Consider the following 21,351-nt stretch of genomic DNA (forward strand, 5'->3'; position numbering starts at 1 on the left):
ATTTTTGCATGTGTGCTTGATTTGGTTCAGTCCCATTTGCTGGGAGTAGAGATGCCAAGGTTTGCTGAGCCCTGCCAATTTCCATGCTGCTGGAGGGCAATAGTCTGCAGGCCAGGCTCTTTAGTAGACTATGTCATGTGCTATAACTATTTGACAAAATCTCTATTAAAATAAATTAGATGCCTGAACCCTGTTAAATGTCAGGATTATTCTGATATGACCTTCTTGGAGTGAGGTTGTCTTAAAATAGAGAAAACTGTCAGTGATTTTCTGAAGTGCATTAATCACTCAGAAATATTTGCAAAAGTTTCTTAAAGATTTTTGACATATTTTCATTTATTTTGTTGCTGATGTTGTAAATTTAGGTAGTTCTTTTGGGACAAATAGATTTTTTTAACATGATAAGATACATTAGTGTAATCTTCTTTTTTAGAAACTATTTTTTTTGGCCAAATACATACAAATCTAAACTTTGAGTGAGCTTTTCTTGACTTTTCTGTGTATTTTGTTTAATATACTTAAAACCAATGAAAAATACTTGCAAAATTATTTGTGTTTGCTCAACCACTTCAGATAGTAGAACTACAAAGAGCTCGTGTTGTTGCTGTGATCTTTTCATCACTGCCATGTCTTTCATTCTCCTGCTAGGACCTACAGTCAGTAACTTCTACTACACAAAGAGTTCATTACCAGGTAAGATAAGCTTTCCTTTTAGTATCAGAACAGAAAGAGGCTTAAAAATGGGAATGACACTCTTTGCATTTGAACCCATATCTTAGATGAATTTATAATTATCTGATTATTGAATTTACCCTTAAATATTGGAAGCAAGTTCTGCTTTCTCCTGGACAAGTTTTATGGAATCACCTTTAAAATTAGCAAAACTTGGTGATGCTTGTGGTATTGCAATAGCAGTATTTTCCATATTGAAGTGAATGAGAAAATGTGTCCTGTAGGACGAATGACAAAAGTAAAATTGTTTCTCTGTCTGAGAAACTGAATAATGACATGTTGTATTGCCTAACTGTTGTAATAAAGTCTATCAATGAGGGGAAAAAAGCTGTTTTAGCAGGCCCAGCCTCTTAATTCTGTACAGTACAGCCATCTACCTTTACATAATCTTCAGGGTAATTTTTTAGTCCATCCTAAGCACGTGTGTGTTTTCTGCATGAGATAAATAGGTTTTAGTTTGGGCGGATATTTCTTAGACTTGGTCTCCTTGTGTTTTACAACTTTATTCTACAATGTATGCAATACAGAACTTGTATTTTCAGTTGGAAGTATCATTCAAGAACGCGTATTTCTCTCGGTAAAATAATTCATTATGGAGTGCTTAAATTGGAAGTAAACTGAGTGAGACTAACTCCACTGACTCCTGAAATGATCTGATATTACCATGGAGACTTGGCACAGGCCATGGTCAGTTGACATAGTGCTTAGGATCACAGGACAAGTTTGCATGGTGCTGATAGCATTTTCCTTGAAACAACAATGCAAATCTTGTTGGATCAGCAGGAATGAGTTCACTGAGAAGCATACAGAGAGCCAGCCTACAGCTGGCAATTGTGGTGAAATTGCAGATAATTTCTTTGGGGTTAATGATTACTTGGAGGATGCAGAAAAAATTCCAGTTTTACAATAATTCCTGTAGATGCTGTGACTGCAGACACTATAAGAAAATGCAATTTGGCATGTTTTCCTGGATTTGCCTTCTTTATATGAGTTGATGGTTTGTTTTTGTTTCCCTATCCAATGCTAACTTCTTATTCTTGACATTTCCATCAATCATTGCCCTGGAACTGGGTTTTAGAACAGTGTTAGTGTCTAGCAAATTGACTAATAAACCAGCATGTATGATTCTGTTCCACTCATTATAAATTAACCTAAGTGGCTGCTGACTGCTCCATGTGTAGAAAACTGCCTGAGGTAAAATGAAGAACAAAATCTGTGTATATGGGGAGATGTACAAGAGAGTATGAAATGTCAGAAATCAGCTCCATACTTGGCTCTAACCTCTGCAGCTACAGCAGTATATAAATTAGTTGCCTACCCATCTTCTCTAGTGCACAGCAGTGTAAAATCTCTAACATACCATTCATTTTTTATGATGCTACATTTTAAATGCACCCTCTCTGTGTCTTGTCTTTAGTACTTGTTTGTCTAGTATTCTTTTTTTTTTTCCTCAGTGGTTCATTTCTGCAAATTGTCTCATTAGGTTAATTTGAGGTTTGTTCCTTATTTGTTGGTATCCCTCTACATATTACAGAAATGGGAAAAATAGGGGGATAAAGGGCATGAATAGGGTGCTTGAGATGATTGAACTGTCTTCATACCTCACTAATAAAGTGCCATGGGTACTTTTAAATCTCATAAATGTAATTTTCTTGTGTGATTCCTCTGCAGTTCAAAACATAGGCAGTCAGCAGAAATATTAGCAAACCAAGGTGCAAATGAGAAAAAATATACTGGAGTGTTTTCTTGTTCTATGTTGTTTCTCTAATGAGTTTAATGCTCACAAAAATATCATTCTCATGGGCCTGAAACTTTGCAAGCTAGTTCTGTAGTTGAACTGTAATGAAGTATTGGAGGGAGTATGTCACAATGTGCAATTTGTGACTCAAATTGACCTTTACCAGCAGTATTCCTATCTTCATTTTCTCAGCATTTTGTACTCTATGAATTTTACTAATTTCTCCTCTTTTTATAAACTGCATTTTAGTACACACCATTGGATATTTTTTCCTTTTCTCCTTTGAGTTGCAGTTCCCTCCATTTGACACAGAGTGGATTAGATATTAAGATACACAAAGCTTTGTGCATGTAGATACAACCATGTCAGCAAGCCTAGTGGGTTTTAGAGATCCTTGATTTTCTGACAAACGCTCCAGTGGCAATACAATCAAACCTAAAATCTCACATATCTGTTTGCCCCTGTTAGACAAAGTTGCATTTTAAATCTGATTCTATTAAATCCCTGAGATGTGTTATTTGCTCCTCATGTACAGTTGGAGTTCATTTTATGGGATGTTTTGCTGCCATTGTCTCCATCTCTGTGATGCACAGAGGCTGGATACCATAAGCTGTACATGAGAATAAGGTTTATGGGATCAAGTAAAATCCTTCCTGTTGCTTTTACTTTTTGTTTTCCTGCCATGTGAGTTGATATACTGCCCTGTGGTCTGTTGTCTGAAAGAGGAGTAAAGCTTAATCTTGAGCCAACATGTACCTGAATTTACAACATTTGCAGAGGTGCTGATTGTACTGCTGAAGATGTGAACAGGGATAGAATCTGTGTCTATACAAATTGTGTGCGCCAAAGATCCATGGCACTCTATTTTGCCCTGTGCAAATATGTTTGTGTTTAAATGTTACATGCAGCAGATTTAGGAAGCTGGCTGACCATTCACTGGCAGCATGGAGCAAAGCCATGATCATCCTCTGCTCTCTTAGATCCCTTTTGGTCCCTTTTGCCTCTCCAGTATGAGCTAAAAACACATGGGGAAGCCTGTTTGAGTCTTTGATAAGTACAGGTCAGGAAGAAGATCTTAATTCCTCCCTGGTAATTTCATTTGGTTCCTGGGCTACATGGATTTTGCACATTGTGCAATGTCAGTAAAGCAAAATGAAAAAGCTAAAGTCTAGAAAATAGTCCTTTTCAGAGAAGAAACAGTTTGCAGGGTTTTCTTTAATAACATAATTTTCATGCCCTATCCAGGACCAGGAAAGCTCTTTCCCCAGAGTACTTTCTGTTCAGAGGCTCTCTCCTAGATGGTGCTTCCTAGATGGTAAGTGCATCTCCCTTCTGCTGTGCCCAGCGTGCTGCCTGCTTCTGGTGTGCTTCTGGAGGATAGTTCTGAGTAATACTAGAGAGGGGTTCCTTCTTGTTACACTGGGAAGGTAAAAAAGGAGCTGAGGGGAGCTCCCCTTTCCCCTCTAAAAAATTAAACAGGCCCTTCATTTAACAATCAAAATATCTGCTGTAGCTTTTTCATGCCAGAGAGAGGCATTCCCTCTGAGGCAGGTTAGAACCCTGGTTTATCAGAGCCTCTGCTGTGATGAGCAGACTTCCTCACATGCACTGCCTGAGCTCAGAGTGCAGCCAGTTGTGGCAATTCTCTGCTTGGTGCAAGGCTGAGCTCTTCACCCTGGTTTCTCTGCAGGTGCTGCAGTCTTTAGGCACTACAGCGTTTAGGTGACAGAAATGTACCTCCCTTTCCTTAACTCTGTGCTGGAGAGCTGCACTTGTATTTGACCCAGACTTTGTCAAAGCAGATGACTTATCAGGGCCTTACATCAGGCTCCAGAGCACAGGAATTAGCAGCTGAAATGGATGGCATCTGCTTTTACAAAAGCTTCAGCACAGGGAGGCTTAAATTTTTAATGTTCCAAACAAAATGAAATTCTCCTTGGCAATTTCTAATCACTATTCCTTTTCTCTCATGAGGGACATTGATAAAAGCCACAGTGAGAATCTGTTTGGTTTTTGGAGAAAGCTGGATGGGTAGATGTGTTCAGTTTTTTGTCTTTAGTATTTGATATTCCTGTGAAGTGCCAAAGCCTACAATGCTATATCACTGTGCTCTTGTGTCAAAACTGCAGAGAGAATGAACCTGATTTCACTCACCCAAATAAATGCAAAGCAGATACAAAAAAATCACATCTGGTGAAGCACATTGTAGATGATAAATACTTTTGGGGTTAGTAATATAAATTATTTGGCAATGACAAGATTCATAATATGTGCTTTATTTAGTGAATCCCCCTATTTTCATGTGTTTTTCATGAGTAGCACAAATTTTCCTTGAACATATTGCTAATTCAGAGTCAATATCTGTGGCCGAGCATTTGATTTATAAAGAGCTCCTAAGCTTATTATTGTTCTTTAGATTCAGAATTTGAATTAATCCCATTAGACCATCAAATTGAGTATATGCTTGCTAAACTCTCATTGGAACAAAGCAGCTTTCTCTGTCACATATTTTAATGTAATCAATTCTTCTTATAAGACTGAAATCCATTTAATACATTTTTAAAATATTTAAGTTCATATTTTCAGTGACAACTGTTTCATTAAGCCTTATCTTTAAATTCAGCATTTAATGGGATAGGAATATTGCAGAACTATAGAATATTAAGGGTTGGAAGGGACCTTAAAGGTCATCTAGGCCAACCCATCCCTGACATGGGCAGGGACACTTCTCACTAGACCAGGCTGCTCAAGGCCTTACCCAGCCTGACCATGAACACTGCCAGGGTTGGTGCATTCACAAGTTCCCTGGGCAACCTGTTCAACTATCTCACCACTCTCACAGTAATTTCTTCCTAATATCCAGCCTGAATTTCCCCTTTTTCAGTTTGTATCCCTTACTCCTTGTCCTGTCACCAGAGTTCATGATGAAGAGTCTGTCATCAGCCTCCCTGTAGACCTCTTCAGATGCTGGAAGGTTGCTTTGAAGTCTCCATGCAACCTTCTGTTCTCCAGGCTGAACAGCCCCAAATTTCTCAGCCTGTCTTGGTAAGGGAGGTGCTCCAGTCCCCATAGCAACTTCATAGCCCTCCTCTGGACTTGCTCTGACAGCTCCAGGTGCTTCTTTTTCTGGGGGAAGCAGAACTGTACGCAGCGCTCCAGGCGAGGTCTCACAAGAGCAGTGTAGAGGCAGAGAAGCCCTTCCCTTGACCTGCTGGCCACTTTGCTTTTTACTGACACCCAGGACATGGCTGGTTTCTGGGCTAAAAGCTCACCCAGCTGGCTCATGCTGAATTTTTCAGCAGTCATCACCCCCAGGTCCTTCTCTGTAGGGCTGCTCTCAATCACTTCTCTACCCAGCCTGTAGGTGTGCTGGGACTGCCAAGGCTCCTGTGTAGGACCTTGCACTTTGTTGAACTCCATGAGGTTTGCACTGGCCCACTTCTCAAATGTGCCAAGGTCCCCCTGGCTGGTGTCCCTTTCCTCCAGTGTGTTTCCTTCCAGCTGCTGTGAGCTGCTGCAAAGGAACTTGCTGAGGACACGCTCGATTCCACTCTCCGTGCCACTGACAAAGATGTTTGTCACAGTACTGACCATGGCGGTCATACAGGAATTAATTTATGCTCTTCTGGAGCCACTGTGACTTCCCTGACACACGGGCTGTTTTAGGAGCCAGTGATGTTAGTGCAGCCCAGCTTGTCCATGCAGCCCTGCTCAGACTATTTTCTGCTGTTGTTTCTTTGTCTTACAGCAACTTCTGCTGATCGTTTTTACCGCATTGACAGATCTCAGGTAAATCCTTATTTGTTTTTTGTTCATATAGATTTTTTTTTAAGCTACATCAAGTGCAGCTTAAAATGAATTATCTGCCATTCTTCCTGTCTATTGCAAAATGTTACTCATGATGTCTCACGAGATGTAGAGAAAAAATTCTGGGCTGGTTTTTAGTTGATCTAATTCATGTTGATTCACTGAAGTCTTGTATCTGCTGACCAGCTGCCATTCTGTTTACTACCAATCTAATACAGATCAGAATTTCCTGCAATTGTTTTCCTTATCAAGTCTTACTCAGGGCACCTGTGTGGCACCAATGTATTTGTATTTATCTTTTCAATGTTGCTTTTAGGCACCAGAAGTCTTGATGCTGTATGTGTGTGTGAGTGCGATGAAATAGCTGTGGAAATTAAGATGTTGTTACAATTTGAGAATTATGAACAGAGATGCACCAAATATTCACAAGGAACCCCAAAACAACGTGTATCTCTGCTGGATTCAAACCTGTGGCGTGGATCTGACAATCTGAATATATTTTTTAAAAGACACTGAAAATTTTACAGGGCTTTTGGTGTTTTTGGTTTGTAGCCAGAACAGGTCAATTAGTTGCTCAGCATTAAGTGCAAATTGTTGACTTCACACTGTTGCTGTTTTTATCTGGTCCCCCTGAGAGCTGTGTAAGCTGTTTCTGAATCACATGTTAATGTTTCTTAGCAAAATTTAGCTCAAGTAGAAGGAGCTGAGACTTTAGCTCAGAGTTCCCCTGTTCAGTGTCTGCATGTAGACACTGTGGGGCTTCTTTGCACACAGCCAAATAAATGCTTTGATGTTGTAATCTAACATTGGGAAGGCAGGGGTGAAGAATATGCTCCTACAGCTTAAACTGGGCAATTTGACTCTATTTGGCTTATTCTGCATTTTTCCAATCCTTGACACTGTACGAATGGTCACTTTTAATACCTACTCAATCCTGTGATTCTATGGGGAAAAAAATTAAATATTGTGTGCTGGTCCCAGCACACAAACAGTGGCAAATTTCCTGCCCATTTCCCTACATAGACAGGCATACACACATTCTGTGGGTTTTTTTTTTTGAAAGACAATAAGCCTTCAGTGTCAATAACAAAAGTAAAGGATTGAGAAAGAGAGCTTTGGTAATGGAGATGAGAAAACAGAATGTACGACTGGTGGAGATCTGGAAGAGTACCCCCAAAAATAAAAAGTTCTGTCAACCATCATTGAAGAAGAGACTTCAGGTGTTGGTCCTCATTCCAAAATGCAAACCTTGGCTTTATGAGTAGACCTCCAGGTTTCATCAGAATGGCATAATCATTGAGGAACAGCCTTTTAAAATATTGCTGTGAGTGTGCAGCTTGCTCAAGGGGAATCTTGTTTAGCTTGAAATCAATGACATATAAATTGGTGACTTCTGTGGCATTGATGTTAATGTGTGTGTGTGTATGGGTACGTGCTTAAATACACAGAGTTCCTTGAATATTCTTCAGGGAACGTGACATGCACTTAACTCATTTTAGGGCAGCTGGGTACTCTGAGGGACCAGTGATGCTGCAGGTTCATTATTTGTTGCTTTTGTCACTCCGACAGGAACATTTGCACTTTGTGACGGAAATTTCGCAGGACGAGATTTTTATTCTGGACCCAGAGATGGTAATGTCTCAGCAGGGGGGGACGCCACCAGGAATGCCTGACCTGGTAGTGGAGCAGGCAGCTGGGTGAGTGCTGCTGGAATCTGGTTTTCAGCAGGTGTATTAGAGATGGGCATCTCTTGCTGGTCCCCTGTTCTGAAGGATTAGGTGATGTGGGAGGGCAGGTATTAGGAAGGAGCAAATCCAGATGTGGTAACGACAGAACAGTAGTGTAACACTTACTCCATTAGGCTTCCTGGAACACACAGCAGGACCTGTGGACTTCAGCACCTTTTAACCACCTCACACCACCTGACCCTAAGTCCTGCCATAAATCTCTAATGATTGAGTTACAAACTTTTCTGCATGGTCAGAGTTCTGATCCCACTGTGTAAAGCCCTGAAGCCCTTTGTGTCAAGAATGACCATGAAGTGTCTCTGTGTCGTATTATCCTCTTGATAGACCAAAAATGCTTCTATTCATCTTTAGGAACAGCACTCATAGTGAATTAATCTATTTTAACTTGCTATGGGCTGAAAAATGCTGGGAACCAGTGAGCATAAGACAGCTTCCAAGTGGGGTGTGAATGCCTTTCTCTTCCTCCTCCTCTCCTCAGAATATCGGAGCGGTGGAACCCTGCGGTTCGGAAGAGGATGCTGAGCGACAGCGGCCTTGGAAAGATTTCTCCCCACTACGAGGTACCTGACAAACAAAAGGACGCCAGCCAGACACATATGCTGCAGTAAGAGCCCTCTGCATTTCTCTGCTTGATGATGCACTGTCCCTGTCACCACAGACAACTCCTAATGTCTCCTTTAAGCTTAATTAATTGTGCTGACATGCTGAAATGACAAATACTTTTTGCTATTTCTCTTTTGCTTCTCCCTTCTGTTCTTCCTCTTTGTCCATTATTTTATGTTCTTGCCTTTGTTTCATTCTTTGTGGCACCCTCCCCTTTTAATAAACCAAAATCCAAATTTTTGAAAGAAAATACCTTATTTTTGATATCTGAAGTTCCAGCTAAGAAAATCTTCTTGGCAGCTGGTTTGGTGAAAGGTCAAAGCATTCACCCTCAAGGTAGTTCTGATGCAATGTGATAAAGCAGAAACCTCTAGAACTGCTGCTTGCTGTCAAAGATGTAGGCAAAGGTTTTCGTATAATCTTGAACCATGTAGGATGGCTGTGCAGTGGTTTTCTTTTTGATAATTTCCCCATAAAAGAAATTTTTACCTTAGTACTATCTACTATGTTCAGATTGATTTTAAAATACCTCTTATTCTGCTTACCTATGTTAGAAATTGTTCTCAACTTTTTGGTTATTTCACATCAGATTTTCAAAACCGTCAGCGGATCACTACCGAAGATTAGATGGGAAATGTCTGTCAGAACTCTGTTCCTGGTTTGAAGGTTATTTGTGATTTGGGGTTGATTTCCTCCTATCCCCCAAATATATAATGTGTAATTGTGTTTGTAGTTCTACTGTATCAGCAGCCCTATAGGCAGGTTTAAAAAACTTAGTATAGAAGAATTAGGAATAGTGACAATGTGGCCTTTTTCAGATTTTTTTTTCTGTCAGGATGTGTGTGGGAGAGGTACAAGGTACAGGGCAGGCAGAGCCTACAGCTCTGGGGCAGGTGCAGTGGGGATGGCAGGCTGTCTAGCCATGAGGAAACTTTCCAGCTAGCTGGAAACTGCTGTCAGGAGGAGATGTCTTGGCAAGAAAGGCTGATCAAGGTAGCACGGCCAGGAGAAAATCAACTGGTTTTCTCCCTGAGGGATTCTGGAGCAGTTCTTGATATTCTTTGCAAAGTGAAGAATGGTGAATGGAGGTTCATTTTTCCATAGACTGGAATGGCAGGGCCCAAAATCTGAAGTTGGCAAAGCCGTGAGAAAAATGATGCTTAGACAGTTCCAGGCAGTGTGGAGAGATGGTGAGAACATGTGGACTAATTTCTTATTGATAAGAAGAGTGATTTTGTTTACATCAGCATGATTGGAAATGTTTGCTTTGTTGTAACAATTACATTTGGTGGATTTATTAAGTACCAAGTAAGCTAGTAGCATTGCTTAGAGTAAAGTGTACCTACTATGAGGAATTGTTTACTTTACAGTTTCCCTAAACTTTAATTGTTTTGGCTGGAATTTTTCATGCTAAGACTCATGCTAAGATTCCTTTTCTTTTAGTAAAGGCTTTAACAAAAAAGCCAGTTCTTTCTGAAGACAAGATCTGTGGGAAATGTGCTCCTTTAAATGACCTTCCTTCAAATCAATAAATCCAGTAGTTCTTTCCAATGAGGTTCTTTCTCAGCAGTGAGATGTGTTAGTGCTGGTAGTAGAATGAACCTTGTTGGAACGAAATTTTGGAAGCTTGACATTTAGTAAAATGTCATCATAATACCAGGGAGATGCCTTTTGCTGCCTTGAAAATTACCCCTGAATTTGCCCTGCTGATGAGGTTGTTAGTGCTCTTTGGAGACACCTCAGATTCAAGAGCTTGCTTTCAAAACTTTCTGTCTGTGCATCCTCACAGAGGAATTATGCTCCTTAATTCAGGTTGCAGACCTGAGGGAAGTGGGACTGTGCTGCTCATTAGCTGATCTCCAGGAGCAAGGAGAAAAGGGATGCAGCAGTCATGGTCAGATGGAGATGGTCAGGAGAAGGTGTACGAAGGAACAAGGGAAAGAGGTTGCAACAGCCAAAGGAGTAGAAGCACAAAGAGAGCATGTGCAGGGACTTGGGGAAGAGGGTTAAAGGATGGGAACTGTTCAGAGCACAGAGGATAATCAGGTGTCTGGGGAGTCAGAATGGAAATAATGAAAAGGAGGAGAACATGGGGTACAGAGAGGTAAGAGATGAGTGAGACAGGCTAGGGGCATGGGGGAAGGGTCTGTGGCTGTTTCTCTCCAGAACAGAGATTTCTGACTTTAATCAGGTTATTACACAGTTGGACAAGCTCTGAAATATATTTATACACTGCCTCACTTGCTACCAAGGTGGAAGGTGTACGGTAAATGAGTCAGGGGACCACAGGGGAGGCAGCAAGGTGTTATTAAATTTAAGACAGCTGAATGATGCTCTGTGGGACTGGCTTCTCTTTTCAGCATCTGTGACAGAATTTCTGAATGGTGAGGATTTACAACAAACTTTTCTCAAGTGGCTGGTTAACCATGGGCTCCTCATTCTGTGCATGTCCACTGTAAAGTAGGTTTGATTACTGGGGGGCCACTACAAGGAGATTTTGAAAGAGTGTGGAGGGCTGGAAACTGAGAAATAGGATTTCTGTTGCCTCAGGCTGTATGACTAAAATGAATGGAAAGTTAGTGCCTGCTTTCCCAGCTGCAGAATACAGATAATATTGCAACCTCACCTTAAAGGAGCACAGTGAGGGCAAATTTCATGGTCTTGAGAAACCTGGGTACTATGGGGATACTCTGCCAGAAATGCTTAGCAGGACATGAATCATTTTGCATTCTGTGCAGAGTTTTGGCAGTGTGGAAGAAATAAATCTTGAGGCTGTGCAGTGCATATACGGGAGGATATCAAGCAGGTTTTGACTTAAACTCTGAGGCAAGAGTCCAGCAGAAGAAAATAGAAACTGGCAATGTGACTACAATTTTTCATAATATTTGAGTGAAACAGGGTTGAAGTATTATCCCAAATTTCCAAGCTTCTGGATGTTTGACTTAGCAATCTAAAAAAAATCTCTCTAACATGGCACTTTAAAGAAAAAAAAATTAGTACTTTAGAAAGCATTATTATATTTTGGCAGCTGAAGTTCCTCACATGTTCTTTGCAGAGGTTTGTTCCTTCAGAAATTATTTTTTAATTAAAACTTGAGAAAAGGATTTCAGCAAGATTCCTAAACAGGAATATGGCAGAGAACAGAGCAGTCAATTCCTCCTGTACACAGAGCTCTCATGGATCTTCTAAGACTCATCAGCATCCAGCATTTTTATCTAGTCAGAAATATTGTAGAGCTCAAAATGCATTATCCCATAGCTTAGGGCAAATGACAGGGGACTTGGTGTGAGAGAAAGGGACATAGCTGACTCACTGGGAGTGCTTTCTCAGTGGTCATTTTATCTCTTAAAAGGGTATGACCATAGCTGGTTATAATATATCTTCAGGATGTTTAGAGTGTATCTGTAATCACTATATACACACATATAGATGTGTGCATATGCATATATATATATATATATATATATATATATATATATATATACACACCTGCATAAATATAAAACTTCTTTAAGATAAAGTAATTCTGACAAGTGAGGAATGTAGCTAAAAACTCAAAGCTGAATGATCCCTTATATTATTTCAATAAATGAAAGCAGAGAACAGAATCCATGTTCTAAAACTAATTCTAATGTTAGGTGTTGCTTTTGATCACAAGCTTGTTTGGGTAAAGCACAGTGTGAATATAAAGGTTTTGAGGCAGGGGTCTTTCTGAGAGAAAAATGGTGCTTTTGTTTTCAGTTAACTGAATTAATGTTATTTTCAGGTAGCTGTTGGTTAATAGTATTTCATGTTTTGTTCCCTATTTGATGGCTCTTTGATCTGTGAGGGATTGGACAGGACACGAAACAGTGTCTTGATGCAGTAACCATGAGCTGGGGCAGATTGTAGTTTATTAGGAACATCAATTAGTGTGAACACTGTATTAAAAAAAAACACATTGGCAAGACAATTTACTAGGACTAGAGGTGCTTGATCTTGAAAAAAGATAAATATTCTGGTCTGACTGCACTGATACAGGAAATTGGACCCTTCCTTTGTACATGAGTGGTTTCATCCTATGATTAAATGGTGCAGAGAGATGCAGAAGACCTTACAGCCTACTGTGTGTTTGTTTTTTGCCATATATTTCTCTTCTTGGTTGTTTGTCACCCTGTTATATGATGAGAGCTGGAAAATTTGACAAAATAAAAACCCCCACAGCATAGAGAGATGGAAAGGTGACTATATCTTGGTAGAGGTTTAATCTACATCTTTTAATTGAAGTCATTAATTTTCCCACCATTCAGGGCAGTAACCAGCTCTCTTCTAGCATCTGTCCAGCTGCGATGGTAATGTGTTTCCCAGGCTGCTGGCTGCATTTTCTGGATCAAGTGCATGGCTTGTGAAGGGTGGGCAAAGGTTGGCCAGGATGCCATCTGGTCTTGTTAGGGAGAGGAAGAAAAAAATGCCTGTAGGTGCTTGAAGATGACTGCAGCCCTTTCCACTAAATAGACATTAATTAGCTAGTAATACCATCCAGGCATTGCTTTATGAAGCTATAATAACCTAGTTTCTCAGAGGGAAGAAGAAAAAGGCTAAATGCCAAGTGTTTCACTCAGCCACAAGAATCTGATCATTGCCCAGGAAATCAGTGTGACAACACAGATGTTACAAGGTGGTTTAGGGTACTTTTTAAAGAGAAATTTTCATGTATTACAAGAGGAGAAGAGCATGAGGGATACAAATTTGCATGTTAAAGGAGAAAGAATGCTAATTTAGTGGAAGTTTAGAAAATATAAAGAGATGATTCAGAACATGCTAGGCAGGGACTGCCTGGTGACCATGAAAATGTCAAAGATTGGTAAGGACTTGAAAAATCCATGGGTTTGCCCAAAAAATATTGTATTGGAAAACATCAGCTCCTAAATAGGCAGAGTTGTCTACCCTGGTGATTTTGATAGCAAAATCGAAATTAATTTTCAGGTTCGGATTCAGTTCAAGCTGCCTTTATAAAATTACACTGCAAGAGTGAAGTATGTATGTCTTAATCAGGTACTTGTGTACCTGTAAGAATTGCTTTCCATTCTGCAGATGAGGGTCCGTGAGTACTGATTGCTTTCAAACAAATCTTACTTTAGTGAAGGTGTAAATCACCATTACCTTTACTGTACACTCCTGTGTAGTCCTTATAATGGAACTCAAATATAACAGAGTGCAGTGTCCTTTTTTTTTGCTTAGCTCTCCCTTTTCTTTCTCTTCTGTTGTCTTGGATACTTTTACAAATAGCATCTCTCTCACTATCTAAAAGCGGAGCATGAGAGATTTGCCTCCAGCAACTCTGCCTCTTGCTAGGAAAGTGATGTAAAAAAGGTGGGGTTGGCACTGGAAAGGAAGATGTAGACCCAAAGAATATGGAAAGTGCTGTAAAGAGGACTTAGAATTATTCAGAAGAAGGTAAACATGGGTTAAATAAGAAAAAAACTTCAAAGAAAGCAAGGGAAAATAAATTATAAGAATACAGCAAATGAATAAGAAATTGTTTGGAGGGAAAGCAAGTTCCCTACGGGAGACTGAGTGCAAAAAAAGTGATGCATTTTGGTGTGGGACCTGGTCCTGTATTTTTAAAGCTTTTGCTATTTGTCAGCATGTTGCAGTCACAATACTTAACATTTTTTACACATCCCAGATAGAATTTATCCACCATTTGGCAAACCTTTCTTCAGTTCCTCTATAAATCTTCCCTTACCCCCACTGATGAATTCTTTGACAAGGATGGCACCTGTTAATTTTTTTTAATCTAGTGCGGTAAACAATGTCATGTGTTTAAAGCGTCTGTTGTGAATACAATTTCTCTGCATACCTTGAGTTTTTAGCCATATTCATTGTTTTGGGAGCTTTTCAGTGGGGAAAAATACAAGAATTATTCAGAGACTCCTATCCATGTCTAACTAGTAGACACAACTTGACTCAGCTGTAGAAGAAAGGCAGAGTTGGGAGAGGAAAACAATGCTAAAAAGAGAGAGAATAGAAAGGAATGTTCATACTGAAACACCTTTGCAAAGAGTGGCCTGCGTGAGATATGCTCTCAGTTTAGTCCAAGTGGGCAAAACATGAGAACAGATGCTCTCAACTCAGGATTCAAGAGGCTTTGTGCTACTTCTGCTGGAGTGGTACCATCTCAGGGATGGTTCTGGGCATTGAAAGATCCTGGCATTTAGTTCTGATGTCTGAAGGTACAAAAGCAGGACAAAGGAAAGTGGTGCCTCATACAAACCCTGCAAGGTCAGGGGATGAGCCCCCTGACCTTGGTGAGCTGTGGCCCCCTGGCCTGTGGTGATGGCATGCACTGAACCTGAGGGACCTTTGCAAAAAGTGAGAATCAGATGGTTCCAGAAGCTATTCTAAACAAACTTTCAGCAACTTGTGGTGTTACCTTTAGGTGATTGCATACAGGCAAAACCTTATTTAATCATCTATTCCTCTGTTTTGGTTAGAAGAATTTTGATGTCACTACTGTCAATCTGGCCTTATCTATAGAGAACTGGGCTGTAGAAAATTATTGTGTTTTACTTAAAGTTTTCTGCAACAGTCATTAGTAATCGGTACTTACATGTCATCTGGACAACCCCAGGCCAGTAATACTGAGCTTTAAGACACAACTTTTACTTCTGCTCTTGTTAACCATAATTGGGAAATGAAGAAATTAGAAATTGGTTTGGATTTGCATGTCTATAACCTTATTTATATATATGAATGCAATGCAGAGAGTGTGTGTTTTCTTCGAGAATGAAGTCTCCCGCCTCTGCTGTTGAGGCAAAGGTGTTTTAATAAGAGTTGGGCACATGTGAGGTTGGTTTGTGCATCTGTCCCTTTGATAGAATGCAGAAACAGAGCACATACTGTACTGGACCCTGTACAGTGCTCTTTTTCTCCTCAGTACATATTACCAATACATCTTATCACTCAGCATTTAGCTCCCCAGAGTGGACTGGGTGGGATTTTGGCTTCCTCTTGTCTCACCAAGCTGCCCCCTCTTAATGACTTTTGTGGCATCTCAACACCTGATGCACAGCTGAGGAAATTCACCCTGCTGGCAAATTATTTTGACAGACAGTGACATGCAAAACACTCCCACACACGATGAGACTACAAATTGGCTTCTTTAGAGAGATCTTGCTTCTTGACTGGCATCCCATTTTCCAAAAGGGAAATGCAAGCAGTCCAGCTCTCCTCCTCTCCTTGAGGCAGCTTCAAGCAACAGAATGCACATATACTTGACAAAGGAACCATCTTACCTGAATGTTGAAAAGTCAACTACCACCTACCTTGAAAATGCCTTCTGAATATTTCCAGCAGGTAAAGGGCCAAAGCCATGTTTTCCATGTGGAATGTAAGTTTGTATTTTGGAGTGCATTTAAAGGATAACAAAATCATGTTGGCAAAGTAGAGATAGCTGGGTACCTTAGTTTCCTTGAAGTGGTTTACCATAACAGTTTTTAATCTGCTTTCCACTCTCTGGCTGATAGCCAAGACTGAAGCAGTAGAGTCTATTTTCTCTTTTTTTTTTTAACAACTGTGTTCTTTTACCCCTTTGCTTCCATCTTTGCTTGCCTACTTTAGTCCTTGATTTGCAAAGCAGAATCTTCTCTGAGAAGTAAAACAGCTTTACAGCAAAGAAGGTAGCAATATATCAAGACAAAGACTTCTCATATTCTCGTTTTCTTTTTGTCTGGGTAAAAGAAAATGACATTTGATAATTTATTATTTTGGACCTACTGCTTTCCCTGCAAGAATTGGACATGTGGTAACTGTACCTGGCAGGAGCAGGGTAGCAATAGTGGATAGTGACAATGCCACTTCAGGATGTGAATATTCCTCTCTCCAGATTTATGGACTGGAAACAACAGACCTACAGTCCCCAGTGACATTCAAGGTGCTGGAAAGGGGATGGATGGGTTTACTGGGGTGATAAAGGATGATTGGCAGAAAGATATATTCTTCCGGGTATACTTGAAGCACTGTTACAAATATAGGTCAAATATTCTCCAGCGTGGCAGACTTAAAAGCCAATCAAGGCTGGAAAAGTTGTGTACCTTGTGGTTTTAGACATGTATGTCTGTATTTATGTGTACTTCTTACTCATTTGAAAGAGTTGAAGTAAGGAAAAAAACCCCCAAAACAACAAAAAGCAAACCCCAATCCTCCCAGTCCTAGTTTTCTGAGCATTGCACAGGAATAGCAAGCCTGTGTCCATGTGCTCTGTGCCTGCCATAAGGAGCTGCCATCTGCTTGGAGAGGAGACTGGTTCTTAATGTGTTCTCACTCAGTACCAAGCTGTCTTATCAAAGCCAGCAAGCTTCAGAGCCTGGGTAAGAAACAGCCCTGTACATGTGTTACACATACATTGGGCTGCGTACTCTGTTCAAGCTTTCACACCTGGACATCTCATTAGATGCATTCAGACTCTATTCCTGTTCATATCCCTAAATTCTGGTTTAACAGGCTTTCAAAGAGAATAGAAATGTAGTTTGGTAAAATAGCTGCTCTAAAATATCACACAGAAGTACTACTTCACCTGAGTTGACTGTGTTAAATTTAAAAAAGCCAAACCTTTCAGTAATTCATTAATTCTTCAGATATCTTCATATTTGTATTTCTGCTGTGGCTGAAACATGGGAAATGTCTAAAATATCATGTGACAAAAAGGTAAAGACAAAGGAGATTTGTGTGAAAATAGATAATCTTTTGAGGTTTGCAATAGAGTATTTTAGACCTGCAGAAGTTAGTGTTTGGTGAGGCTGAGGACAATATTCTGACATGAGCCCTCACTTGATTCAGGGCACAAAAAGTGAGATTTTTCACTGGGGCTGCTTGGAAAGGTCATTGTTACCCAGGCTGTGTGTCTTGGCATGGCTGCTCTGCAGGGAGCTGCCCTTTCCCTTCCATGTCTAGTGGGAGTGCCTGAGTCCCCTGGCTCTGGGCTGGTATGTCAGGGTGTAGGAGGTACAGCGCCTCTTTAACATGCCTGCCAAAGGGCACAGGTGAGCAGAGAAACTTCTGAAAGCTTAAAAACATTCAGTCTGTCCCTGCTTGCCTGCTGCTCCTCTGCACTAGGAAAGGCCCAGTAAAACCCACAGCTTTTTCTTGGTAGCTGAAACAGAGTGTTTAACAGTGCTGGCACTGAGGTGTGTGCAAGGGAGGGAAATGCAAGGGGAGCAGGGCCATAACAGAGAGCCTTGCTGAGGTTCTGGCAGTGCTGATGCCCAGGGGCCAGCAGGGACAGATGGACCTGGCTAAATTATGCCAAGAGATGAAATCAGAGAGCCAGAGGTGGCTTGGAGCCAGTGTAACCCAGACTCCTAGATTCCTGTTTCTGTGCCAGACATCTAAAAGTGCAGCACAAAAGCCATATCTGAAACTCCCAATAGAAGTTTTTTCTCCATCAATTAGTCTATAGCAGGAGTGTAAACAGCTCAGCTGTTCTGCTCTGCCTAGGATCTCTGGGTTGTGCATATTAACTAAGGTGATTTTTAAATTTTTAGATTATTTTTTAAAAGATGGCAGGAAAGTGAGGGTTTCTTAGTGCTTAGTACTTGTGAGAATCAGGTGACTTATTTTTTAACATAATTGCAAGGATCTGTTTCTGAGGGATTCATGTGTTTCAGGAACAAAATGCTGTGTTTCAAAAGTGATTGGTTTGCATTGTTGTAACAAACACACCATTTAGGGTAGCTTCTGGATTGTTCAGAAACCCAAAGTGGCCTAAATTATTTGGGTAGTAATCTCAAGACACAAAGCAGCTGATGTGCTAAACCTCCATGTAGCCTGAGGGCCAAGTGAAGCTGTGTCTCATGAACCAGATTGTACCTGAGGTGCTCAAAATGGGACTGTCATGGCATTGTGCTTAGCAAAATAATTTCTTTCTGTGCATTAAATAAAGCTGAAATCCTAACAAACTGACCTCTGTTTAAATCTTTTCCTAGAAGAAGTAGAAGTTCACTTATTTGCTGTTGAGGAAAAGCTAGATGTTCTGTTACCTGATAGATATGCTTTTATTCTTATGTAGAATGCTGAGGAAGTGCATAAATGTAGCCACTTTAGCTCCTGTTCTAGGTCTTCTTAACAGTGACCTGTGTCAAACAGCATCCAATCCCTTGACATCCTGGTTGTTGTTTCACTAAAGCATTACATCATGTCCTTAGATCTCACTTTCTATAGGTCAGTGAGGATTTTGAAGATTTAATTAAAGTCTGGAAATGGAAGAAGAGCATTTCAAATAAGCTGGGATAGGACCCTCTTCAAAATAAAACTCTTGCATTCCACTGAGATATTTTAGTGCCATGTGATGATAAGAGAAAGAAAGGCCAAGTATTTATAAAAAGACAAAACAAAAACCCAAATCCAAACAAACTGTGATTATCCTACAATGATCTTGCTGCTCATTTGGAAATACCTTCTTTTTCAAGTAAATACCAAGCCAGCCATGTTTTGAGGTGGAGCTGTTTTATCCAAGATGAATTCTGAAGAAAATTACTCTATCCTTTTTCTTCTTTTAAAAAATTACCGATAGGCATGTTTGGGTTTATAACTGATTCTGCAATAAAATCTTCTGTTCCTTTTTTAAGCAGCAATTCTTAACCAACTCCTCTGGGTGTCAGTACAGCTTCAGGTATAGCTGCATTGTGGTCTTACAAGCCTTCATTAAAACATTCCACAGCGGACAGGGGAAAGGTAAGAGATAAAAAGTTAAGCAGTAGTGCAAAAAGACATGTGACAATAGAGGGGACACTGACACGCCTGAGACCCAGCATGGAACACATCTGAGCTGCCCTGGTTTCCCTAAGAAGCACCAATTACTCTCCTGTATGCTGGACTGCATGTGAACAGCCTGCAGCAGTGGTTGCTGTGCAGGTGGAGATGGAGGCTGCTGAAGGGAGGGATGCCTTGTGAAGGCTGACCTAGAACAGAGACTAGATGGAGCTAAAAAATAGATATTTATTAGGAGGCCTCAATAGACCCACCATGGGCAGCACAAGAGACCAGCCAGGGCTACGCCAAGTATGAACCCAAAATGGTAACAAAATGGACAACCAGTCACAGGGTCTCACACTTTGATAAGTTCTGGTCCATTTGCATATTGGAGTTAATTGTCCAATTATAGCTTTAGCTTATGAAGTCCCATCCTGCTTGTTTTGCTCTCTTCAGTCCACATTGTTCATGCTCTTGGGCATGGAATTTGGATCATTTGTCCTTGGTCCCAAGCTAGGAAAGGAATTGTTTTGTCTCTCTACTCTGTGGAGAGAGCTTACCAGCCTTAATATGAAGCTCAGAACTACACACTAAAGCAGTAGAAAATCTGAAAAATATAAAAGCTACAACATGAGGCATCAGAAATTACAGAGATGCTAGAAGGAATGCTGATCTTGTCCTTTAGGAGAATTAAGGATAAGAGCTCTAGTGTTTGTCTCTAGATGGTTGTTGCAGGTTACAGGACATGTCCAAACATATTTCTGCAAACTGATAAATAACTTGAATGGAATTTCTTAGGTTCAAGGGGCTGTGCTGGTCAGCATTTTCCCATGTGTGTGAAGCAGTATGGCCATTGTCTATGAGAAATATTTGGGAGGAAAGGATGACAGGAAAAATAGGGTAGTAAAACCAGAAAGCTTTCTAGAGAGACTTAAAGAATTGCAGAAAAACTTGGGTGGGAAGAACTCTGAAGGTCATCTAATACAAATCTTCAAAATAGATCCAGCTAGATGAAGTTCAGAGCCTTTTCCAGATGAGTTTTGAATATCTGCAAAACTGGAGATTCAACAATCTCTTTACTCAGCCTGTTCTTTTTGATCATCCACATGGTAGAGATTTTTTTCCTTAACCCCATCTGAATTTGCCATGTGCCAGCTTGTGACTGTTGCTTCCTTCTTCATCCAGACTCTGTCTTCTGTATCCTTTCCTGTTAAGTAGTTGAAGGCAGCAATTAGATTTTGCCCAAACCTTCTCTTCTTACTTCCATAGCTTCTCTTCTTACTGAACAAACCCAGCTTCCATAGCCTGTCCTCCTGTGCCCACAGCATCTCTGCAACCCTTTCTGGAACTCTGTCCAATTTGTCAGTGACTGTCTTGTTCTCAAGTCTCACAAGCATGGAGTAGAGGGTCAAAAATCACTTCCATCTACTTAATGGCTCAGCTTCAGGAAATACAGCTCAGTGTGTCTTTGGCTTTTTCCATCACAGGGAACTCTGCTGACAGATGTTCAATTTGTACTCTGCTAACATCAGGCATCCTTTCTGAAAAGCTTCTTTTCAGGTGTTAGACCCCAGCTTGTCTTGTTGCATAGGTTTACTCCTCCTGAAGTGCAGGACTTTGCCTTTGCTGAACTTGCTGTACTTGTACTTCTCCAGCCTCTGATGGTCACTCTGAGCTGGGAATGTATAGGGTCAAAGTTAAGGTGTGGGAAAGCTCTCAGAAATTCTTAGGCTTTTATTTTTTCATCATGTGCCATGCCCAGACTGAGCATTATCTGGTCAGGGACCAGGAAAGCAAGCAGTTCTGCCTTTCTATCAATAAAATTATGTACTGTTTGCAGCTGGGACTGCAGGGGACTCACAGTTACAGATACAAATTGCTGAATGAGAGGGTTCCCTCACCTATATTTTAAAAATACTTGATGTGTTAAAAATTTTCTTCATTTTGTAATCAGAGAATATGTGAATAAATCCCATCAGGGATGCCACTTTT

The 21,351-nt window shown here is 40.5% G+C and overlaps 1 protein-coding gene across 3 annotated transcripts in view; it reads left to right on the forward strand.

The window, feature by feature from the left end:
• DGKI (diacylglycerol kinase iota) overlaps window positions 1-21,351 on the forward strand; it is a gene marked incomplete at its 3' end in the record, with an annotated part of 99,834 nt that overhangs the window by 47,795 nt on the left and 30,688 nt on the right. For 2 of the 3 annotated variants that reach the window (XM_084205888.1, XM_084205890.1), the window contains 5 exons: window positions 649-693; window positions 3,716-3,785; window positions 6,219-6,259; window positions 7,847-7,974; window positions 8,504-8,629. In XM_084205888.1, coding sequence (XP_084062014.1) covers window positions 649-693; window positions 3,716-3,785; window positions 6,219-6,259; window positions 7,847-7,974; window positions 8,504-8,629 — 410 coding nt within the window. The remainder of the gene's footprint in view (window positions 1-648; window positions 694-3,715; window positions 3,786-6,218; window positions 6,260-7,846; window positions 7,975-8,503; window positions 8,630-21,351) is intronic. The other variant, XM_084205889.1, reaches the window with a different exon arrangement.

The sequence above is a fragment of the Fringilla coelebs genome, assembly GCF_963513975.1.
Source record: "Fringilla coelebs genome assembly, chromosome: 5".
NCBI classification, from domain to species: Eukaryota; Metazoa; Chordata; class Aves; order Passeriformes; family Fringillidae; genus Fringilla; species Fringilla coelebs.